Genomic DNA, 26,472 nt, shown 5'->3' with positions numbered 1-26,472 from the left:
CTTTTCTGGACCATTGTAACTTGAAACCAGACTCAACATACAATGCTACGGACAGTTCAGATCTGTGAAATGTGTCATTGGCTAGAAGAACTTACCAATCAGAATGGGCATTTTACTGGTAAAACCCCTGTATTACTGAAGTGCATGCACTGACTGACTGTCTGGTAGCGCCCTCTACAGTACAGGGAGGTATTACATGTTCTGTACTATTTATCTGTGCCAGGTTTAGCTGATCCTTTGGACACCAGGTGAGGGTGGCTCCATTTTACTTTTTTAGGACACTGCGTGCACTGTACAGGACCCTGAAGAAGCTCCTGTCCTCTACATAGACAGTGATTACAGCTCCCAGCAGATCTTTATTACTTTTACATGTAAGGATTTGCTTTATCTATATTAGTTATCCACTTATTTTCTTAAATCCTCACTTTTTCCTATTTTTGGATGACATTTTGGGGCTTCAGAACTAATTACCAGGTTTCCATAGAGTTATGGTCTCAACATACAATGGTTTCAACATACAATGGTTGTCTTGGAACCGATTAATATTGTAACGTAAGGGACCACTGTATATAGTATAGGTCATTGTTTTCCAACCAGGGGTGCATCCAGCGGTGGTAAAACTACAACTCCCAGCATGCCCGGAGTTGTAGTTTTGCAACAGCTGTAGGTGCTCTGTTTGGGAAACACTGGCATAGTATATGGTGCAACATTCCGGGAGTTGCAGGATTGGTTGGATAAATACCGGTCATTGCATTGCCAGTATTTTTAATATAGGAATACCGTCAGGATGGCCAAAATACCGGTCAGGTGGCAACCCTAGCTACATCTGAAGTGTGAGACATTGGCAGGGGGTTGGTGAGCGGCATGCAGTGTGTACTTGGCTATGATAGGTGTGATCTGGTGAGGAAGAGCTCGCGGAGGAAAGGCCAAGACAGGAATGACTACTTTGTAGACAATTGTTTTATAGAGTTGAAGTTGTGTTATTGGATGGTTGCCTAATGTGTTGAGGTACAGTGAGAAGTCAACATTATTTTTAGGCTGGTGTGAAGGCAACTCTGACTTGAGAAAACATTATGGTAGTTTTATTCTAAAGACTTTTCAACAGTGGTCTGGAAAATTCAAGCAACAAAACCACCTAGTGTGAACTGCAGCAAGCAAGCTTGAATACCTGTAATGAGAAATGTAATCCCCAAGTAAATTGTGTATTCATACTGCCAAGAAGAAAAATAAATATTGTGTTTTAATCCATTATGGTCGGCGACTGTTTCTTTATAGAAGAATCTGCAAAAAAAAAAAACAGCAACAATGCAGGGTACTTCAGATTCCTTATGAATATACAGTGTGTGATGGAACCTATATGGCTGCAGTGGTGGCGGTGTGAATACAAAGAGCAGCACAATCTTAATGCACTGCAGTGGTGGCGGTGTGCATACATAGAGCAGCACAATCTTAATGCACTGCAGTGGTGGCGGTGTGCATACATAGAGCAGCACAATCTTAATGCACTGCAGTGGTGGCGGTGTGCATACATAGAGCAGCACAATCTTAATGCACTGCAGTGGTGGCGGTGTGCATACATAGAGCAACACAATCTTAATGCACTGCTGTGGTGGCGGTGTGAATACATAGAGCAGCACAATCTTAATGCACTGCAGTGGTGGCGGTGTGCATACATAGAGCAGCACAATCTTAATGCACTGCTGTGGTGGCGGTGTGAATACATAGAGCAGCACAATCTTAATGCACTGCAGTGGTGGCGGTGTGCATACATAGAGCAGTACAATCTTAATGCATTGCTGTGGTGGCGGTGTGCATACATAGAGCAGCACACTCTTAATGCACTACTGTGGTGGCGGTGTGAATACATAGAGCAGCACAATCTTAATGCACTGCAGTGGTGGCGGTGTGAATACATAGAGCAGCACAATCTTAATGCACTGCTGTGGTGGCGGTGTGCATACATAGAGCAGCACAATCTTAATGCACTGCAGTGGTGGCGGTGTGCATACATAGAGCAGCACAATCTTAATGCACTGCAGTGGTGGCGGTGTGCATACATAGAGCAGCACAATCTTAATGCACTGCAGTGGTGGCGGTGTGCATACATAGAGCAGCACAATCTTAATGCACTGCTGTGGTGGCGGTGTGCATACATAGAGCAGCACAATCTTAATGCACTGCTGCGGTGGCTCAGTGCACAGAACTTCACCATATGCATGAGCAATAAACTAATTAGCAAACCTCTATATACAACCAAAAACACAAGTAACTACCATACATATATCGGCTATACAGTCATGGACGTAAATGTTGGCACCCCTGAAATTTTTCAAGAGAATGAAGTATTTCTCACAGAAAAGGATTGCAGTAACACATGTTTTGCTATACACATGTTTATTCGCTTTGTGTGTATTGGAACTAAACCAAAAAAGGAGGAAAAAAAGCAAATTGGACATAATGTCACACCAAACTCCAAAAATGGGCTGGACAAAATTATTGTCACCCTTTAAAAATTGTGGAAGAGAACTTGAGAACCAAAATTGTGGAAAAATATCAACAATCTAAAGGTTACAAGTTCATCTCCTGAGATCTAGATTTGTCTTTGTCCACAGTGCACAACATTATCAAGAAGTTTGCAACCCATAGCACTGTAGATAATCTCCTTGGGCGTGGACGGAAGAGAAAAATTGATGAAAAGTGTCAATGCAGGATAGTCTGGATGGTGGATAAGCAGCCCCAAACAAGTTCCAAAGATATCAAGCTGTCCTGCAGGCTCAGGGAGCATCAGTGTCAGCGCGAACTATCCGTCAACATTTAAATTAAACACTATGGAAGGAGACCCAGGAGTACCCCACTGCTGACAGAGAGACATAAAAATCCTTCTGGGAAAACGTCTTGTGGACAGATGAGACCAAGATAGAGCTTTTTGGTAAAGCACATCATTCTACTGTTTACCGAAAATCGAATGTGTCCTTCAAAAATAAGAACAAAGTATATACATTGAAATATGGTGGAGGTTCAATGATGTTTTGGGGTTGTTTTGCTGCCTCTGGCACTGGGTGCCTTGAATGTGTGCAAGGCATCATGAAATCTGAGGATTGCCAATGGATTTTGGGTCACACTGTACAGCCCAGTGTCAGAAAGCTGGTTTGCGTCCGAGATCTTGGGTCTTCCAGCAGGACAATGAACCCAAACATATGTCAAAAAGCACCCAGAAATGGATGGCAACAAAGCGCTGGAGAGTTCTGAAGTGCCCAGCAATGAGTCCAGATCTAAATCCCATTGAACACCTGTGGAGAGATCTTAACATTGCTGTTGGGAAAAGGCGCCCTTCCAATAAGAGAGACCTGGAGCAGTTTGCAAAGGAAGAGTGGTCCAACATTCCGGCTGAGAGGTGTAAGAAGCTTATTGATGGTTATAGGAAGCGACTGATTTCAGTTATTTTTCTCCAAAGGGCGTGCAACCAAATATTAAGTTAAGGGTGCTAATAATTTTGTCCAGCCCATTTTTGGTGTTTGGAGTGACATTATGTCCAATTTGCTTTTTCCCTCCCTTTTTGGTTTAGTTCCAATACACAAAAAGGGAATAAACATGTGTATAGCAAAACATGTGTTACTGCAATCCTTTTCTGTGAGAAATACTTCATTTTCTTGAAAAATTTCCGGGGTGCCAACATTTATGCCCATAACTGTAAATCTTAAGATGGGGAGGTGCTGACAATCTGCAGATGTTTCTTTTCCTCCTTCGATTTTCTTTAAACCTTTAAAGGGGTATTCCAGGAAAAAACATTTTTTTTATATACCAACTGGCTCCAGAAAGTTAAACAGATTTGTAAATTACTCCTATGAAAAAAATCTTAATCCTTTTTAGTACTTATGAGCTGCTGAAGGTGAGTTGCTCTTTTCTGTCTAAGTGCTTTCTGATGACACGTGTCTCTGGAACTGTCCAGAGTAGAAGCAAATCCCCATAGCAAACCTCTTCTACTCTGTGCAGTTCCCGAGACAAGCAGAGATGTCAGCAGAGAGCACTGTGGCCAGGCAGAAACGAACAACTCAACTTCAGCAGCTGATATTTATTGGAAAGATTAAGATTTTTTTTGATAGAAGTAATTTACAAATCCTTTTAACTTTCTGGAGCCAGTTGAAAAAAATATATATATTTTTTCCCCTGGAATCCCCCGTTAAGAAACACAAATGTAGAACAAGTGCAGAACAATAGTGAAACGTTCCAAAGACTTACTTGAGTGATCTTCTTGTACTGCTGTTTTTGGATAGGTACAAGCTCAGGGCAGACTTTGCAATAATATTTCCATTCTGTTTTAGCCGTCTGATTTTTTTTATTTAAATGTAAACTTTTAAACTATTTCAATGATTTATTTAAAGACTGGAAATGGCGACTCTGAGAAAATAGAATCCTTTATTTCCTAGTAATTATGTAATCCATATAAATGTATAAGAATAACATTCTGACACTGCCATGTAGACAGACATCTACTGTTCCCACCACTGAGATTTCTTCCTCAAAAACTTCACCTGGAAAAAGTTGTTGCAATTGTAAAATGAAGGTGCATCTTTCTGTCTTGCTGTCAACTCTTTAGTCTGAATAACCAATATATAACCCCTTAAGGACTCAGCCCATTTTGGCCTTAAGGACTCAGACAATTTAATTTTTACGTTTTCGGTTTTTCCTCCTCACCTTCTAAAAATCATAACTCTTTTATATTTTCATCCACAGACTAGTATGAGGGCTTGTTTTTTGCGCGACCAGTTGTCCTTTGTAATGAAATCACTCATTATATCATAAAATGTATGGCGCAACCAAAAAACACTATTTTGTGGGGAAATTAAAACGAAAAACGCAATTTTGCTAATTTTGGAAGGCTTCGTTTTCACGCCGTACAATTTACGGTAAAAATGACGTATGTTCTTTATTCTGAATGTCAATACGATTAAAATGATACCCATTATTACATACTTTTATATTATTGTTGTGCTTTAAAAAAAATCACAAACTTTTTAACCAAATTAGTACGTTTATAATCCCTTTATTTTGATGACCTATAACTTGTTCATTTTTCCGTATAAGCGGCGGTATGAGGGGTAATTTTTTGCGCCATGATCTGTAATTTTTTTTTATACCACATTTGCATATAAAAAACTTTTAATAAATTATTTTAAATAATTTTTTATATTTTGTATAATTTGTATTGAAAAAGTAGCAATTTTGGACATTTTTTTTTTACGTTCACGCCGTTCACCGTACGGGATCATTAACATTTTATTTTAATAGTTCGGACATTTACGCACACAGCAATACCAAATATGTCTATTAAATTTTTTTTTAATGCTTTTTGGGGGTAAAATAGGAAAAAACGGACGTTTTACTTTTTTATTGGGGGAGGGGATTTTTCACTTTTTTTTTACTTTTAATTTTACATTTTTTTTTACACTTGAATAGTCCCCAAAGGGGACTATTCATAGCAATACCATGATTGCTAATACTGATCTGTTCTATGTATAGGACATAGAACAGATCAGTGTTTTCGGTGATCTTCTGTTCTGGTCTGCTCGATCTCAGACCAGAGCAGAAGACGCCGGGAGCGTGACAGAGGCAGGTGAGGGGACCTCCGTGCGGCGTTATGAATGATCGGATCCCCGCAGCAGCGCTGCGGGCGATCAGATCATTCATTGAAATCGCGTACTGCCGCAGATGCCGGGATCTGTATTGATCCCGGCATCTGAGGGGTTAATGGCGGACACCCGCGAGATCGCGGGCGTCGGCCATTGCCGGCGGGTCCCTGGCTGCGATCAGCAGCCGGGATCAGCTGCGCATGACACGGGCATCGCTCCGATGCCCGCGGTTATGTACAGGACGTAAATGTACATCCTGGTGCGTTAAGTACCACCGCACCAGGACGTACATTTACATTTACTTCCATTCACACTTCTGAATTTCCCCGTGAATGGGAGTGAGGAATCCCATAGAAGTCTATGGGCTTTAACTTGAGGCGGAATTCTGCCATGTGAATAGACCCTTAAAGGGGTTATCCAGGAAAAACTTTTTTTTATATATCAACTGGCTCCAGAAAGTTAAACAGATTTGTAAATGACTTCTATTAAAAAATCTTAATCCTTTCAGTACTTATGAGCTTCTGAAGTTGAGTTTTTTTTTTTTTTTTTTGTCTAAGTGCTCTCTGATGACACGTGTCTCGGGAACCACCCAGTCTATAAGAAAATCCCCATAGCAAACCTCTTCTAAACTGGGCAGTTCCCGAGACACGTGTCATCAGAGAACACTTAGACAGAAAAGAACAACTCAACTTCAGAAGCTCATAAATACTGAAAGGATTAAGATTTTTTAATAGAAGTAATTTACAAATCTGTTTAACTTTCCGGAGCGAGTTGATATATAAAAAAAAAGTTTTTTCCTGGATAACCCCTTTAATCAGGTCAGACCATCTTTAGGACTGGAACAATAGTAGATGCAAGGACTCCTGGGACTTGTTGTTCTGGTGCCTGATGCTAGTGACAACACAATAAAACTACAGTAGATTTCTATCTAGTCAGTCAATTCTTTATATATCAAACATAGATTTAAAATAGCCGCTATGTAGAGCAGCGATAAGTGTATTGAGTTTCCTAGTAATATAATTCATTTGATTGCATGGTGTTGTGATTTCGTTAGAACGGTGACACAATACACTTTTTTAAAGGAGAAATCTAGACGCTATCTGCACTATTGTTTTACAGGTCATCTATAGACAAAAAGATAACATAAACCTGAGATGCCTTACAGAGGAGCCCTATGTAACCGTATCTTTAAACAACTCGGTAGAAATGAGTGCCAATGTCAATGGTGGTTTCATTTCCTCAATGACTCAAGAATAAGGACATAATGATGTGAAATTATGTTAAACTCTCTGAAAGCTGAAACTATAACTGCATGAAGCCATGCGCACACTAGGTTTCTATTGCCGATTTCCTTTCCATTCCGCTTTTCATGTGGGACACATGAAATGGAGATCACTCATTTCTATGGAAAATATGGTAGATGTTTGTATTTCTAGGAAAATGGACCATATGTTATATTACTCTTTGCTCTGACATCTACCTCAATAAGTGTCCATATTTGTGGTGGGACATCAATGATCTTTGTCATCGCGTCTCACCTTTATGCCATGTCACAGGTGAGAAGGAAACTGAAAGGATTCTCCGGGATAGTAGAATTGCGATACTCTTTATACTGGCAGATGTTACAAGTAGAATTATAAGAGGAGTCCATCTGATGCCTAGAACAGGAATCAAACAGTTAACGTGTATAACAAATAGTCTCTGGTTAGAGGAGAGGTCCCAGTCTGTGTGAGCGAAGAAAAGTCTAAACTAATAAACAAGTCACTAGTTGGAGAGTGGCCAATTTCTCAATAGGTTTTAGGCAGTCACTGGGCTTGATGTAGGGCAGGGGTTCTCGTTTTTCCTACTTAAAGGGGTACTCCACTGAATACATCGTATCCCCTATCCAGCGGTGGGACCCTCGCGATCTCTAGGCCGGCAGCAGCGGTGCCCGGAACACGAAAGATTGTAGCATCTGTGTTCGTGATGTCACACCCCCTCCATTCATGTCTATGAGAGGGGGCGTGACGGCTAGTACATTGCCGTCACGCCTCCTACCATAGACGTGAATAGAAGGGGCGTAGCGGCTGGCTTCGCCAGTCATCGAGCAGGGAGCAGAGTCCCCAGTCCGCAATCTAACAGCGGAGTACCCCTTTAAGTGGACCTGAGTCCGTGTGACCAGGTGGACAGAGATATCCTGGCGGATCAGAGACGACTTGCATGGCCCTTCTTGGAACCCTTCAGAATGACTGGGTTCACTCTGTACTTGTCTCTAGGCAGTGGGGTATAACAGATCTTAGTTAAAGGGGTATTCCTCAATGGTTTTTCTTTGGTCTTTGAGCCTGCGATGCTAAGTTATAATACTGTGTAATTTTCTTCTATCACCTCTGTGTGCCTGTTTCCATACACAAGAGTGCTAGTCTTTCTATTTTACTGTTTTTGCATCTGATTTTTTCCAGCATTCCATGAGACCAGAGAAAATATGTGATAATTCACATGATCTCCAGGGGGTGTGGCTATGCTGCAGTGGGAGAATGAATAGCAGGGGGGGAAGGGATTTACTGAAGTAATGCTATCCATCCACCCACTGCAGCATAGCCACGCCCCCTGGAGACCATGTGACCTAGCCAGCGCTCATGATATCCCGTTTACTGAGTGTTAAGTATGCATGCCTCCCGTCATAGTCCGGAACATCAAACGGATCTTTAAAACGGATGAATTTTATAGTGTGAAAGCAGCCTAAGCTATTGATAATGCAATCCCATTTTTTTGGAGTGTAAGCAGCATGTTAATATGTGAAGTATACCATTGTTCCTTAAATTGTTTTATTCTGTTAACTATTTACTGGAAAACAAAACAATAAACATTCTTGGCAATCATCTGTTTTTGTCTGGAAAAAATTAGATAAACCTGCCCAATGCAGAACAAGGAGACTGATGTTTCTGTAAAAATAATTGACTTTCTATGTCAGTGTTTCCCAATCAGGGTGCCTCCCGCTCTTGCAAAGCAACAACTCCCAACATGCCCGGAGTGCCTCTGGATGCCCAGGCATGCTAGTAGTTGTAGTTTTGCAATAGCTGGAGGCACCTTAGTTGGGGAACACCGATCTATGGACCAATGGAGTAATTGAAAGTAAAGAGAGAGAAGCCATGACAGTACACCAGGAGGTTCAGAGCAATGCTATGAATCCTGCGCTGAATTTGCCCCATGTGTGAGTAGGTGTCCTGTCATCAAATCATCATGTAACTAGCCATTTTTCCTTTTCACCCAATGTTACAATATACATACCAAAAATACAAACAGCAATGAAGTGTCAGCAAACATATAACTGAAATGCCAGTCTCGTCCAATTATCTGGTCATTTAAAATAATATTTCTAAAAGGTCAAGAATTTACATGGAATGAACAGAACAGCACATTTGTGTGGCTTTCAACGTGCACATCTTGAGAAATAGCTTAGTCCGAGCTTGAAACGCGTCAACCAGTGCACACTACTGTATGTATGGAAATCAAACAATAAATGTAACTTTTTTTTTATAGAGGAAAAGCGCCAAGTCTGGAGGAATTTTTTCTAACACAACACTGCTGTTCAACTGTACCATGGCTGTCTTAAAGGGGTATTTGACTGTGCAACAGTGACTGTAAAGTTGGTGTAGTTCATAATATAGTGTCTGCACCTGTGTTTGATGATGGTCTCACAATTCTTGTGATCCTTGCTCCGATGTTCATGTTTAGCAGCATACAAAATGAGAGTTGTCTCAGCTTTTCCCATGTTGCAGTGTGCCCTGCGACACTACATCACTAGTGAGGTGTTGAAAGGGAGCCTGTCTGAGTTTCAGTGGGTGGAGCGACCACTGGGAGGGAGATGATTTTCCACAGGGCTGCAGGAAATTGTAGTCTTTTAAGAGCAACACACATGGAAGGGAGCTCATGTGTACTGCAATGGGTGGCTGATGTGTGGGAGGAAGAAAAGTGACCTTACACTTACAAACAAGGGATCCTGGGACTTGTAGTTGGAGGGAGGGGACTCAAACAAGAAAATAGCCATTTCACAACAAGAAAGCAGCAGCATTATGGTGGACTCACAACAAGCCCCTAAACAAGCAAGGGTCCTTCCTAACCATGTCCATTACAGGCTTAAAGGTAAGTACTAAAGTTGCCATATGGTGGATAACCCCTTTAAACAATATAAGAAAGGCAAATGGAGAAAGAATTGTAGTATTCTAAGTGTGCAAGCTAAAACACATAAACAAGTAAATCTGGTGTATATTTGCTGCCAGTTGTGAGTATAAGGACCTATATATTTAATGTTTGTCGTGTCAAGAGTTAATATGTCACAATACAACTAAGAAATCTCTTTTGTAAAGTTTGGCACATACCACCATTACTTGGCCCGTGAAAATATATGAGAACAAGGCAAACAATACCGCACATTATTAATAAACATAACATTCCTATTGTCTCCTGATCATGTTACAAAAGCCAACAGGCCAGACCGGTGCTTAGCTTTATCCTGCAACCCTGTGAATTTGGATTTCTTATGTTTGTTGAGAAATCCAGTGAAATAAAAACTAAATTCAAAATATTGTGACATCATGTACAGATTATATAGCAATAGATTTAACAAGAACTTGTAAGAAGCTGATCGGTTTGGGTGGGTCTAACTGATGGGACCTTTACCAAACCTAACAAATTGGTGAATTACCCCTTTAAAGGAGTTGACTGTTTTTTTTAATACCCATTTGGCCGGGGGTGGGGTTGGGCGCGATTAAAAAAAAGGACGTACGCTTACATTTCTCGCTCCTGTGCTGCCGGTATTAAGAAGCCATGTGAAGAGTTGTATCACAGACATGTGAAAAGTTTTGAGTGTCAGTGTTGAGAAGCTTACCGATCAGCAGAATGAGCAGGGAGAAGCATGTGCTAGTGCACTTTACTCCCCAGCTTGCAGCCCCATAGACCTAAAATAAGGTCTGCAGGACAGAGATTATTACAAGGGTGAAAGTGAAGCATGCTACTACTTGGTCATTCTCCTAAATGGTGGGGGTCTTAGCACTGAGACCCTGACCAATCAAAAGTTTTGACATGTCTCTGTGACAGATGAAAAGTTTTCTTTGAAATGGCGGTACACTAAGTGTTTTGTGAATTAGGAGTTATTAAGTTACTGTACTTATGTCATTATGACAAGGTTGAGAATTGTTTTCGAATCTGCTCACTCAGTATCTTCTACCCCATTCTATAAAATGTTCGCTACTGAAAAGAATATCATTACCATGAAATGTATAGGGGATACAAATTAGATCACTGACTAGTATTTTTAAAAGGTAACAGAAAACTAATTGAATCCTAAGTGCAGGCAAGCTGTTCTATATTACCAGAGATGACTGGATGTCATAACAAAGCCTTCGCTGAGCCATACTTGGCCGGGGTACAATCCACATCAATATACCTCATTATATCAGGTCTATAGGGTGCCTTCATCTGGCAAATAATATGCAGCCCTACATCTACTTTTTCTGTTGACTGGTACTTACTACCAAAATATATAAACATTCTTACTGTACTGTATTGAATCTGAACAATTGAAGTGTGTTGTTGTCCTTAAAGGGGTACTCCGGTGGAAAACTTTATTTATTTTTTTAATCAACTGGTGCCAGAAAGTTAAACAGATTTGTAAATTACATCTATTAAAAAAAATCTTAATCCTTCCAGTACTTATTAGCTGCTGAATACTACAGAGGAAATTCTTTTCTTTTTGGAACACAGAGCTCTCTGCTGACACCTCTGTCCATTTTAAGAACTGTCCAGAGTAGGAGAAAATCCCCATAGAAAGCATATGCTGCTCTGGACAATTCCTAAAATGGACAGAGATGTCAGCAGAGAGCACTGTGGTCATGATGTCAGCAGAGAGCTCTGTGTTCCAAAAAGAAAATAATTTCCTCTGTAGTATTCAGCAGCTAATAAGTACTGGAAGGATTAAGATTTATTAATAGATGTAATTTACAAATCTGTTTAACTTTATGGTTCCAGTTTGTTTAAAAAAAAAAAAAAAAAATTCCACCGGAGTACCCCTTCAAATTTTAAAGTATATATACTATATATACTATATATAAAGTGTGTGTATATATATATATATATATATATATATATATATATATATATATATATATATACTAAACGGGATGAGTATTTAACTCAGGGAGAGTTCACCACTCCTGGTGTGACGGAGCTTTCAAGGGCCACTAAGCACTCCGCAGGCATTCTGGGTAGGGGAATATGCAAATCAGCTCATTACATCACCTTTTCAGGCGATGTTCCCTGGTATCAGCTTAGCTCCAGTTACGGAATATAAAAAGCTAATCTGGATTAATGCCAAGCCAGAACTCTCTCTCCAGAAGGGTGCTCTTTCCTTCTGGAGAGAGAGTTCTGGCTTGGCATTAATCCCGATTAGCTTTTTATATTCTGTAACTGGAGCTAAGCTGATACCAGGGAACATCGCCTGAAAAGGTGATGTAATGAGCTAATTTGCATATTCCCCAATATATATATATATATATATATATATATATACACACACACACACACACATATGCTAAAGAGTAAATCTCCTACAGGGTTATCAAATAAAAGATAATCTAACTCAATGGATTTACATTGCACATAGTAAGTATAAGTGGCCAAGTAAAGCTGGCACTGAACATAAAGCAGTGTGATTTCTAATGCAAATAGTGAGGCTGATGAAAACTATTCCCACAAAATATATCCTTAATGTACAGTTTGCATTTGGATTTCTTGACAGGAAGCAGTTATAGCTTTATGGGTGCCAGACAGACTGCTATATGAGTTGCAACATATGAGAGAAGGAAGCAGCCCGCTGTCTATACAAGTAGAAAGGTTATTCCCCCATCAGTGTAATGTTGCACATTTTCCTTGAAGACGGGGAGAGCTGCTTCCTATTTGATTTACTGGATAGTCTACTCCGATTAGTCTGATTCCTGGAGCTCTGCACCCTTTGCTTCCTTCATTTTGCACATGGTGACGTTCTACAAGTTTAAAAAAAAATAAAAAAATATTTAGAGCTTTTCAGACATATGATTTTTGTATCTAGTAGCCCCACCTTTCTATCTTTTTTGTCTGTTGTCAGCAGCTATATCCTCATTTTAATATGTGTGTTTTTTTTACTAAATGTTCAGACCCTTTGTAACGGTGGGACAGCCACTTTAAAAGGGGTAATCCGCTGCTCAGCGTTTGGAAAAAACTGTTCCGAACGCTGGAGCCGGGAGCTCATGATGCCATAGCCGCGGCTCCCTCTTGACGTCACGTCCCACCCCCTCAATGCAAGTCTATGGGAGGGGGCGTGACTTGCATTGAGGGGGCGGGGCTATAACATCACAAGCTCCCGGCTCCAGGGTTCGGAACAGTGTGTTCCAAACGCCGAGCAGCGGAGAACCCCTTTAAGCCTATGTTCTAATGTGGAAGAAAATCTACAGCATTTTTTAGTAGAATACATGTAAATGCTCATTCATTTGAGAAAACTCTGTGGATTTTACACTTATCGAAGCATTGGATAAACCCACACAAGTTTCTTTTAATTGAACGGTTAATTTAAATTGCAAATTGTATTTAATTACCTTAAAGGGGTTGGCCACCTTTTGTAAAGTTTATTGTAAATTGTAAACGAATACCCTGAGGCTTCACTATGGCCCCATTCTGTAAATCTATGTGGCTCCTTCCCCACGGTCCCTGCTTTCTGGCAAGACGACTTCTCCTTCCATAAGATGGTTGGCTAAGGAGGAGCATGTGATGATAAATGTCACTCTCCCTCCTTTCCTGCGCTATTTCGGAGCTACATGGTTACACAGAAGGGACATAATAAGTAAATTATTATAAACATTATTAAAGTTTGCAAAACAAATTCATAAAAAAGGTAGCCACCCTCTTTAAAGGGGTACTCCGCTGCTCAGCGTTTGGAACAAACTGTTCTAAACACTGGAGCTCGTGACGCCATAGCCCCGTCCCCTCAATGCAAGTCTAAGGTCATAGACTTGGATTGAGGGGGCGGGTGTGACGTCATGAGGGGGTGGGGCTATGACGTAACAAGCTCCCGGCGGTGGCTCCAGCGTTCGGAACTGTTTTTTCCAAACGCTGAGCAGCGGAATACCCCTTTAACGAGTACAAATCAACATATACAAATGTTATTTTTGTCTTTTATTAATTCGTTGAATCTTGAAAATAAATCTTCATCATTTTCATTACAAATATTACAAAATAAAGCTTGTGAGGTAAAGCAAAGACTGTTCTGTACCCTAAATGTGCAAAACACTAAGACTCGAAATCAGGCAGAAAATGTATAAAAATAATCAATTGTCAACAGGACAAACCTATAAGGAAAACTAGATATTGACACCCAACCCTAGGACCTTAATCACCCCCCCTACCATTGGCGATCACTGCCACCAGCTCTCTTTCATTGGCTCATATACTGCAAGGAGAGGTGGAACCAAATCTAGATTTCATGTACAGGAAGCATTCACTGAGTACAGTAGGTATCGCCTAAAAGATTTGCTTCCTGGGATACTCATTTTTATCATTCGGACGATGGACATTGTAACAATTCATTTTATTCTGACAAGTATGAACTCTGCGTTTATTCTCATAAAGGAAAAAGTAATTTAAAGTCCTGGTGATTTTATCATAGGTGTATCTCATCCACATACAAAACATTATTCCCAGGGGCCCCAGACACCGGAAGCTCCAGGGTCACATCTGGGATCATCATCTGGGTAATAGACAGGAACAGAATGATTGCTGTAGTATTCCAGACGCGAAAGAAGCTTCTTCACCACTTTAGGATATTTGTCTGACAAATCCTGCTTCTCTTCAGGATCATGAACAATATCAAATAACCATAGATTCTTTGTTGAAGACTCCAGCGATGGGAAAGCCCGAATATCTGAAGAATTTGGTGGAGGAAACCAGTGATCACAACCTGCACAAGAAAGTACAAGACGCCAGCTTTAATATATTATTCTTTCATTTTATAGTCTTCTGGGGTGGGTTTTATGGCACAGAGGTAGGCAAATATGTTGTCCAATGGCAAAGGATACATGAATACTTACAAATCATTTCCTGCGTTACTGTATGAGTACAGAGTCTTATGCTTGCTTAGGTTACTTTTTATAATATCACACACCAAAAATAAATACATTCAAATTTTACAGGATGGTTCAAAAGGAAGAAAAGAAGGGGTAGTGTGTCTCCTCGACACACTTATAAGGCATGCAATTCTCCATGGGAAAAAAGGATGCAAGGAGGTAGCATCCCTTCCACCATGTTTCAGGGGCACGCCCCCACAGTTATGCGCGTGACTAAGGGGGCGTGCCCCTGAAACATAGCGTGGCAGGTTTGTACTTGTGTCTCTTTCCATCTGGATGAGGTATGCTCTTTTACATCTTGCGCAGTGAATATTGGCACTTCTATATCTGAATACATGCATGAATAGACATTATTAACCGGTCTGCAGTAGGAACGCCATGATCTATTGAGCATAAACATGGTGGTGAGCTGACTACTTTTTCCTTTTCACTTAAAGGGGTACTTCCCCCCTAGACATCTTATCCAGTATCCAAAAGGACAGGATATAAGATGTCTGATCATGGGGGTACCCCGCGATCTCCCTGCTGCACCCGGCATTCATTTAGAGCGTCGGGTGCAGTGTCGGAGGCTTGTGACTTCACAACCATGCCCTGCTCATGACATCATGGCCACGCCCCCTCAATGCAAGTCTAAATCTCCCATATACTTGCATTGAGGGGGCATGGCCATGATATCACGAGTGGGGCGTGACCGTGACGTCACGAGCCTCTGTCCCACATCACTAAGTTCGCTCCGTGCACCAGATATCTGGGGTTCCGCAGCAGAAAAGGTGGGGTGCTGCAGCGAGCTCAGACATCTTATCCCCTATCCTTGGATAGGGGATAAAATGTCTAGGGGTGGAGTACCCCTTTAACTTCTTAAGGACGTAGGGCATACCTGTATGCCCTACGCCCGGTATTTACAACGTGACCCTGCGTTATACCGGGTCGGTCCCAGCGGCTAATGATAGCTGGGACCCTGGACTAATAGCATGCAACACCGATCGTTGTGCCGCACGCTATTAACCCTTTAGACACGGCGATCAAAGTCGATCGCCGCATCTAAAATGAAAGTGAAAGCTTCCTGGCAGCTCAGTCGGGCAGATCGGGACTATCGCGATAAAATCGCGATGTCCCGATCAGCTAGCACGCGAGAGGAGGTCCTCTTTCCTTGCTCAGTCACGTCCGATCGACATTTGATTGCTCCAAGCCTGAGATACAGGCTTGAGCAATCGACCGCCTATAACACTGATCCATGCAAAGCTATGGCTTTGCAGGGATCAGTGTAAAAGATCAGTGTGTGCAGTGTTATAGGTCCCTATGGGAGCTAGAACACTGCAAAAAAAAAGTGAAAAAAAAGTTAATAAAAGGTCATTTAACAAATAAAAGTTTGAATCACCCCCTTTTCCCATAATAAAAAAAAAATAAAAATAAATAAACATATGTGGTGTTGCCACGTGCGGAAATGTCCGAATTATAAAAATATATAGTTAATTAAACTGCACGGTCAATGGCGTACGCGCAAAAAAATTCCAAAGTCCAATATAGCGTATTTTTGGTCACTTTTTATATAATGAAAAAATGAATAAAAATCAATCAATCAATAAGCCTTATCAATACAAAAATGGTACCGCTAAAAACTTCAGATCACGGTGCAAAAAATGAGCCCTCATACCGCCCTGTACGTGAAAAAATAAAAAAGTTATAGGGGTCAGAAGATGAGAATTTTTTACGTATAAATTTTCCTGCATGTAGTTATGATTTTTTTCAGTAGTATGACAAAATCAAACCTATTTAAGTAGGTTATCATTTTAACCGTATGGACCTACAGAATAAAGATAAGGTGTCATTTTTACCGAAAAATGCACTGCGTAGAAACAGAAGCCCCCAAAAGTTACAAAATGGCATTTTTTCTTCAATTCTGTCGCACAATGAATTTTTTTTCCATTTCGCCGTGGATTTTTTGGTAAAATTTTTAGAAGGTGATGTGGAAAAAATGAAAATGCAAAAACGGAAAAACCCTGCGTCCTTAAGGTGTTAATGGTCTCTAAAGAGATGGATATAACAACCCTCCTGTACAAGGTCCCTGAGAACAACAGCTGAAATTTTAACTCAAAACCTACCCGAAACTAGTCTTTCCTGGGTGTTTCATTTGGGTCTCTCCCGGGTGTTTTGGGGTTATTCCTGAGTGGTCGAAAATGTCTTAAATGTCCTGATTTGGACACTATGGCCCAGATTTATCAAAGAATGTCTACGGTAGAGCTATTTTCCCACATATATTTGGGTGGTGGGTTTGACTAGCGTGCATCTTATTTATCAAGAAGGTGCAGCAGGATGAGGAATTTTGTGCAGCTCTGCTGTAGTGGGAAAATACACTTTTTCTAGACGCTTGTGAGGGAGGGAAGTGGACACTTTCCCGGGTCCTGAATTTGGCAGGTTAGGGGTTTTTATTTACTTTCACAGAGCTGCCGGGACATTTTTACATTTTAGACTCTACAATCAAATTTGATAGCGGTGTCTAAGGGGTTAAAGCCGGGCATTACCGTGATCGGTGATGTCTGGCATTAGAGATGGGTCCTGGTGACAGATAGCCGCCAGGACCACCCAGCTATGACCCGCACTCAGCTCCTGAGCTCGTGTCATAGAAGGGGAGTGGGACGCTATAGTCCACAAGAGGTTAAAGGTTGAATTGCGGAAGGTAGTAGTGATTCTCATGCCTACTGGCAGGGGGTGTAGCTTTGTGCCTAAAAAAATAATCTTGGCGCACAAAATAGCGACTTTTGACAAAAGTCGCAAATGATAAATACGTGACCACTGCATGGTCAAAAAGAAAAAGTTCTACAGGTAGGAAAAAAGAGGGAAACGGTCTATATAAAAATGCTCTAAAGCAATGATAAATCTCCTCCTATGTATCTAAAGGTAAGAGCTTCAGTTTAAATCACTAAAACCTAATATTTGAATGAAGTTTGAATTCATATATTTAGATAGAAGAATCCACAGTGATGACTGTAGAAGAGCCAAACCTTGGGTGTCCATGGAACATAGAAAAAGAAATAATGGATTTATATAACTGAAAATCTCTCTGGGTAATCTAAATATTTGGAATGTAACAAATTCATTTTGCTGAGCAAATGTTGGTATTTGATGGGCGCACATTACTGTGGACGTTCCTGTGGAATACATTGCTTCAGCACCATGGAATGTAATCTGGAGGGAACAAGGCGGCAGAGCTACAGGCTTTGTGCTATACCCCTTGTATTCTATTTTATAGTGTTTACATTATGGCAGAAAAAAGGGAAGTAAAATAAATACTATTGACTTCCTAAATCGTGGCCTCTATAAGTCACCAGAAGTCTGGATGCTGAAGCGGAGCGGTCCCACATACAGTAGGGGAAATTCCAGGTGTAAGGTTTACAATAACATCTGAGGTGGGAGAAATACATACAGTCTACCATAAAAAATATTCTACCACTAAAATACTACAGGAGAACATGTAATACCTCTAATTTAAAAGACATCCCCTTTTGGAAAAAGCCTTGATTAAAAACATAGCGGCATTGCGTGTCTACAGCTCTTATGCAGACTTATGTGTTTCTATGGCAACAGACTACAAACAAAGAAACATTAGGAAGTCTGATCCCCTCATACAGTACATTCTCAGGCCCCAGCTTCTTTCTATCATGCATTTCATAGGTTAGTAAGATGAAGGGTATAGATAGACAGGAGAATTATGTAACCAATAATACACATAGAACTGTATAAAAGCTGTAGACCGAAAACTATACCAGGAATATTTCCAGTTGCTTAAAGGGGTTCTCCGGAGCTTAGACATCTTATCCACTAGCCAAAGGATAGGGGATAAGATGCCTGATCGCGGGGGTCCCGCCGCTGGGGACCCCCGTGATCTTGCACGCCGCATCCCGTTTAAAATCAGTTCCCGAAGCGTGTTCGCTCCGGGTCTGATTATTGTCAATCACGGGGCTGGAGCGTAGTGACGTCGAGGCTCCGCCCGTGTGATGTCACACTCCACCCCCCTCAATGCAAGCCTATGGGAGGGGGCGTGACAGCTGTCACACCCCCTCCCATTGGCTTGCATTGAGGGGGGTGGAGCGTGACGTCACAACGCTCCAGCCCCGTGATCGACAGTAATCAGACCCGGAGCGAACACGCTCCGGGGACTGATTTTAAACGGGGTGCGACGTGCAAGATCGTGGGGGTCCCCAGAGTCGGGATCCCCGCGATCAGGCATCTTATCCCCTATCCTTTGGATAGGGGCTAAGATGTCTAAGCGCCGGAGAACCCCTTTAAAGGTGTACTCCAGAGGAAAATTTTTTTTTAAACCAACTAGTGCCGTTAAAGGGGTATTCCGCCCCTAGACATTTTATCCCCTATCCAAAGGACAGGAAATAAGATGTCAGATCGCCGCGGTCACGCTGCTGGGGACCCCCGGGATCCCCGCTGCGGCACCGCGCTATCATTACAGCACAGAGCGAGTTCGCTCTGTGCGTAATGACGGGCGATACGGGGGACGGAGCAGCGTGATGTAATGGCTCCGCCCCTCATGACATCACGGCCCGTCCCCTTAATGCAAGTCTATGGGAGGGGGCGTGGCGACCGCCACGCCCCCTCCCATAGACTTGTATTGAAAGGGGTGGGCCGTGACATCGAGGGGCAGAGCCGTGACGTAACGATGCTCCGGCCCCTGTACCACCCATCATTACGTGCAGAGCGAACTCGCTCTGTGCTGTAATGATAGCGCGGTGCCGCAGCGGGAATCCCAGGGGTCCCCAGCAGCGGCACCGCGGCGATCTGACATCTTATTTCCTATCCTTTGGATAGGGGATAAAATGTCTAGGGGCGGAATACCCCTTTAAGTTAAACAGATTTGTAAATTACTTCTATTTAAAAATGTTAACCCTTCCAGTAGTTATAAGCTGCTGTATGCTCCGATGGAAGTGGTGTAGTTCTTTCCAGTCTGACCACAGTGCTCTCTGCTGACACCTCTGTCCGTATCCAGAGCATGGGCAAATCCCCATAGCAAACCTCTCCTGCTCTGGACAGTTCCTGACATGGACAGAGGTGGCAGCAGAGAGCACTGTGGTCAGACTGAAAAGAACTACACAACTTCCTCTGGAGCATACAGCAGCTGATAAGTACTGGAAGGATTAAAGATTTTTTAAATAGAAGTAATTTACAGATCTGTTAAATTTTCTGGCACTAGTTGATTTAAAAACCTTTTGTTTTCTCCGTAGTAGCCCTTTATGTTTCTCAGGTATGGGTTTACTAAAACAAGTTGCACACTAAGGCCCTTTAACCCCTTAAGGACAAAGTCCATTTTAATGTTAAGGACCAGGCCAATTTTATTTTTGCTTTTTTGTTTTTTCCTCCACGCCTTCTAAAATCCATAACTCCTTTATATTTCCATCTACAGACCCATATAAGGGTTGTTTTTTGCGTGACCAATTGTACTTTGTAATGAAACCTCTCATTTTACCATAAAATGTACGGCGAACCCCCCAAAAAATTTTTTTTAGGGACAAAATGTTCATGAAAACCACAATTGTGCACATTTGGAGGGTTTTGTTTTCGCACTGTACAATTAATGGTAAAAATGACATGTGTTCTTCATTCTGTGGGTAAATACAATTAAAATGATACCCATGGCTAGATACTTTTATATTTTTGTACCGCTTAAAAAAAAATCTAAAACTTTTTGTACAAAATCAGTAATCTAAAATCGCCCTATTTTGACCACCTATAACTTTTTAATTTTTCCGTATATAGGGCGGTATGAGGGCTCATTTTTTGCGCCGTCATTTGTACTTTTTTATTGATACCACATTTGCATATATAAAACTTTTTTTTACGTTTACGCCGTTCACCGTACGGGATCATTAACATTATATTTTGATAGTTTGGACATTTACGCACACGGCGATATCAAAAATGTTTATAAAAAATGTAACAAAATTTTTTTACGCTTTTTGGGGTAAAATGGGAAAAACTGAATTTTTATTTTTATTGGGGGAAGAGGATTTTTCACATTTTCTTTTACTTTTTATTTTTACATTTTTTAACTTTTTTTTTTATTACACTTTTTATGTCCCCATAGGGGACTATATATAGAAATCATTTGATTGCTAATACTGTGCAGTGCTATGTATAGGACATAGCACTGATCAGTATTATCGGTGATCTTCTGCTCTGATCTGCTCGATCTCAGACCAGAGCAGAGGACCCCGGGAGACGGACGGAGCAAGGTGAGGGGACCTCCGGCCGCCATGCTGGATGATCGGTTAGCCGCAGCATCGCTGCGTGCGATCCGATCATCCATTCAAAGTACCGAACTGCCGCAGATGCCGTGATCTGTATTGAGGGGTTAATGGCGGCATCTGAGGGGTTAATGGCGGACATCCGTGCTATCGCAGATGTCGGCCATTATCGGCGGGTCCCCGGCTGTTGCTAGAAGCCGGAACCTGCCGTATATGGAACGGTGCTCGCGGTCATTCACAGGACATAAATGTACGTCCTGGTGTGCAAAGTCCCGCCACACCAGGATGTACATTTACATCCGTGGTCGTTAAGGTCTCAGTAATGTGAAATGTCTCAGTAATGTGAAAAAATTCCCTTAAACAGGGACCCATATTTCAGTGGGCAGAGATGTGGTAGAGCTATGATATGGGAAAAGCCACGACATAGCTATCGAAAAATATGTTTTTGCCAGAAGAGTAGGAGGACTTATGGTATATAAAAGTATCATTATTCCATGTGTACTGAGATACAACTGGGGTAAATGCACACTAGGAAAACTCCGCTAGGAGGGTCTTGGTCAGCCGCACTTTTCTCCCTGTTGCTTCTAACAATTGGTCAGGGTCTAAACACCGAGAACCTGACCAATCAAAACTTTTGACAAGTCAAAAAAAATTATTTTTTTAAAGCATAAGGGTACACTTTAAATTGCCTCAGTGTAGGGAATATGTGAGCCCCTATAGGGACAGGAGACTATTTGAGAAGTACTGTGGAATATGTTGATGCTATAGAAAGAAATTATAGCTGCTTATAGTGTCCGCTGTGATTTTTTGGTCATACAAATAAGTGTTACCTGGATTTCCAGTCAGTAGCTTCCATTTCCCGTGTCGAATTGCCGCATGAATTGATACGTTGAACAATGAATTTCCCCATTCAGGAACAATGCCGTTGGACAAGGTTTTTTTCGTCTCATTATTTGTGGAGCCTGTAGAAAATAAAGAAGTGTTCTATAACATTCTACTGTTTCTTCCTGTAACCCTAACACTTTACAACTCCATCAGTCACATAGCAGTGATCTCCAACCTGCGCCTCTCCAGCTGTTGTGAAATTAAAACTCCCAGCATGCTCTAACAGACAAGGTACCATATATATTTCACACCATATAGATATTAGAGACCACTGGCTAATACAATATACATTTTAGCACACTATATTTTTTTTAGTTAAAGGGGTACTCCGCCCCTAGACATCTTATCCCCTTTCCAAATGATAGGGGATAAGATGTCTGATTGCGGGGGTCCCGCTGCTGGGGACCCTTGCAATGTCAGCTGCGGCACCCCAGACATCCGGTGCATGGAGCGAACTTCGTTCCGAGCCGGATGACTGGCGATGTGAGGCGGAGGCTTGTGACATCACAGCCATGCCCCGCTCGTGACGTCACGGTCACGCCCCCTCAATGCAAGTCTATGGGAGGGTGCGTGACATCACGAGCCTCCAGCGCTGCACCAACGCTCTAAACAAATGTTGTGTGCAGCAGGGAGATCGCAGGATAGGGGATAACATGTCTAGGGGCAGACACAGACAAAGGTGATCACAGAGAGCACCAGACTGGAAAGAACTACACAACTTCCTCTGCAGCATACAGCAGCTGATAAGTACAGAAAGGCTTAACATTTTGTAATTTAGAAATCTGTTTAACTTCTTGCACGAATTTATATGAAAATTTTTCCCCATCCAGAGTACCCCTTTAAGTGCAAAACATTTTATGCTGTATTTAGATTTGTCCTTAAAGGGGTTCTTCGGTTGAAAACTTTTTTCTAAATCAACTGGTGCCAGAAATTTAAACAGATTTGTAAATTACTTCTATAAAAAATTATTAATCCTTCCAGTTCTTATTAGCTGTTGTATACTACAGAGGAAATTCTTTTCTTTTGGGATTTCTTTTCTGTCACCACCACAGTGCTCTCTGCTGACACCTCTGTCCATTTTAGGAACTGTCCAGAGCAGGATAGGTTTGCTATGGGGATTTTCTCCCGCTCTGGACAGTTCCTGACATAGACAGAGGTGTCAGCAGAGAGCACTGTGGTCGTGACAGAAAAGAAATCCAAAAAAGAAAAGAATTTCCTCTGTAATATACAGCAGCTGATAAGTACTGGAAGGATTAAGATTTAATTTAATAGAAGTAATTTACAAATCTGTTTAACTTTCTGGCATCAGTTGATTAAAAAAACTAAATAAAATGGTTTTCCACTGGATTACCCCTTTAAACCTTTTCTCCAAAGATACAAACTCTGATTTAGACGAGTAATTTATTTTGTATTTGCCTTTACACCAAACTGTTTATATTCATGGGCACCAACTAAGTTCTAGCTAAGCATCAAAAGAACAAAACACAAAGAGATGGATGAATAAAAAACACAAACATTTCAAGGCCCATGGCAACTAATGGCTGATAAATAGACAAGAGTTACGTTTCGGCAGCTTAAAAAAAAAAAGAGATTAGTTTCATTTGTCACTAATATTCCAAGTCATTTGTTTTTAAGGTCAAACAAGGAGTCCCTTGTGTCAGGTGACATTTGATGTGAAGGAACGCTTGTAACAAACAACAACGTAAAATGAATTGTTTAACGAATACATAGGTATTACTATCCTACTCCAAAGAGGCCTTCTACAGTTACTCTCCCCCCAAGTATTCATTATTAAAGGTCAGACAAATGTATGCAACTCTAGAAGACTAAAGAACACACCCTGCCTAATGTGCTCCCGGGCAGGAAGGTTTTATTGTTTGACTTTTTTTTTTCCTTTCTGTTTGACATGAATTGTACTGTACATTTGGTCATGGATTTCACCCATTCCATTGCAATATAATACAAATTCCCTATTTCCCTGCCCCACTACACATATAGGGTTTTACATGCAGGTCTAGCCCCCTAACATATAAGTAGTAATAGGTGTCTGTGGCTCCTTTTCCAGCTTCCACCTATCTGCTACAGGATACGATGCAACTGTTTCAGATGTGGAGAATAAAGTTCTGGTATCTCCACCATTAGGAAAAACTGGAGTCTCCCAACCCATATCTTAAAACCCAAGGTGGCTGGTGGTCACCTTCAGGCAGATACTAATAAAAACAGATGGTAGGGTAACTATAGGGGATGCAACAATTCCAGTTGTGACTAGGCACCATAGTCAATGGGTTACACAAGTCCGTCTGCCATTTCAGGACCTTCTTGTCATGGCACACAATATCCGAATCACAACTAGTATAGAAAAAACTGGGTTTCCCGCACTCACCGCTAGTCTTCAGTCAGTCGACTCCGCTTCAACTGTTGGCACGGACGTCGAGGCCGGAAGAAGCACACACAGTGAGAAACTGCCGGCAGTCGCCTCTCAGCGCCCTGCATCATGTCTGGAACCGGTGAGGTACGTGCCAATAGTTGAAGCAGAGTCAGCTCACTGAGGCAAAGAGGTAAGTGCGGGAAACCGTGTTTTTTCTATGCTAGTTGTGATAAGTGACTTCGTTCTTCCTGGTTCCCAGCACCGCCGGACCCACTGAGGTAACACAGCCCAGTGATCCTGATTACTTTATAGCAATAGTGCCACTATATCTTTGAAGTATTATTGTTGAACACAATATCCTAATGTTTACTAACTTGTGTGTGCCAGCAGCAATATCACCGGACAGAAGGTGTGACTTCCCAGGGCACTGGCTGTATGGAAAAGGGGACAGTCAAGTATTCTAGGTGAACTGCTATACTATTCTTATAGAATACTAGCTAAGTACCCGGCATTGCCCAGTTTTTCCTTCCTAATTCTTGGTGGGGTAGGAAAATCAACAAAGGAGGAAGCTTGTTGTCATATCCCGAACCCATATCCTGTCCTCATATCTCAACCTCATATTCCGTCCTCATATCCCTACCTCATATCCTGTCCTCATATTCCGTCCTCATATCTCAACCTCATTTCCCGTCCTCCTATCTCGACTTCATATCCCGAACTCATATCCTGTCTATATATCCCAACCTCACATACGACCTCATATCCCGTCCTTATGTCCCATCCTCATATCCTGTCCTCAGGTGGGACTGATTTGGGATGAAGATATTGTAAGCTGAAAATAGAAGGGGATATGGCTTTGCGGGACTGGGCGTGATTTGCAAACAAGACTAATGCACAAAAAGGGTAGATAAAAGGAGTGGGGCTTAAAATATGGGCGTGTCTTTGTGAGATGGGGTGTGGCTTGCAAACCGGATTGACACATTCACCAGGAGATGCAGAGCGGAGCTTGTGGAGTAAGCTACTGGAAGTCCCATATACTTGCATGGGACTTGAAACAAAAACTCATCTTTTAAATAAGGGTGTATGTAAGGGTTAATTTAACAATCATATCTTTTTATTTGACATATAAGTAATATGTGTACCAGGTATTATTGAAATATCTCCAGCCGTACGGATATTATGTGGGAACTTTAAACAAAAACCCTGACCCACACAAATGGGGGTGGTTAAGGGTTAAATTAACTATCCTATATTTTAAGTGGACATATAAGTAACATGTGACCAAGTATTATCGAAATATCTCCAGCCGTTTGGAAGTTATGCAGTAACATATATTTCCCATAGACTTGTATGGGACTTTAAACAAAAAACCCCGACCCTACCAAATAGGGTTGAGTAAGGGTTAAATTACCTTTCCTATGTTTGTTGTAGACATATATGTAACATGTGTGCCAAGTTTCATGTTAATATCTTTAGCCGTTTGACACTGGAACATACACACACACACACACACATACATACACACACACATACACATGTTGAGTTTTTTATGTATAGATAATCCCTATATCCTCTAGCCCTGTCAATTCTCTTCATTCTTTTAGGTCCTGCACAGTGAATGATGTCCATGCTCTCGTTTGTGGTGTGGTTGGTGCATTTAAGAGTCCAAAATCGTCGCAAAAGGGCAAAAAAATAAATAAGAAACTCCAGCTATGTGCAAAAATTATTACATTTTTTTGCTGGTTAGTGCCACGCTTGCCAGGTGGGGGCTTGGGTGGAGTGGGTGTGTTTTGGAGCGAAGAGAAATGGTCGCCCAAGTACGACAAATTTACTACAATTTTTGCTTGCTAGCAGGTAAAAATTGTAATGGAAATCACTCCCATGTGCCTGGAGCCGTGCGCCTCTTGATAACTCCAGCGCTGGCAGGGGATGGATTTAGATCGGTGGGTTAGACGCCACTCTTGATAAGTCTTAGAGTTTTTAAACCAGCACTTTGATATGCTTAGTTTGTCCATGTTTATTTTTTTGTAAACTGAATAATGATTGACAATTTACGTGATGTGGTTGTTGGTTTTTTGCATGTCGTTTTGTTGGTTTCTTGGAATTATTGTTTTTTTGCCATCTAGACTAGTTTATAGGTGATGCCCACTCTTCTCCTGGTAGTTGGTGATTCTAGGAGGCGGGCGCCATTGAAAGGTTTTTCTACT

General features: G+C 41.5%; 1 protein-coding gene across 1 annotated transcript in view; it reads right to left on the bottom strand.

The window, feature by feature from the left end:
• Positions 1–13,783: 13,783 nt before the first annotated feature.
• The window catches only part of ARSB (arylsulfatase B), a 151,990-nt gene continuing 139,301 nt past the window's right edge, over positions 13,784–26,472 (bottom strand). The window contains exons 7-8 of the mRNA XM_056552471.1: positions 21,843–21,974; positions 13,784–14,595 (exon numbers count right to left, since the gene is read on the bottom strand). Of these exons, the coding sequence (XP_056408446.1) occupies positions 14,330–14,595; positions 21,843–21,974 (398 nt within the window). The 3' untranslated portion in view covers positions 13,784–14,329. The remainder of the gene's footprint in view (positions 14,596–21,842; positions 21,975–26,472) is intronic.

The sequence above is a fragment of the Hyla sarda genome, chromosome 1 (genome assembly GCF_029499605.1).
Source record: "Hyla sarda isolate aHylSar1 chromosome 1, aHylSar1.hap1, whole genome shotgun sequence".
NCBI classification, from domain to species: Eukaryota; Metazoa; Chordata; class Amphibia; order Anura; family Hylidae; genus Hyla; species Hyla sarda.
Note: the sequence above shows the minus strand (reverse complement) of the source record. Positions and strands in the feature narration are given on the sequence as shown.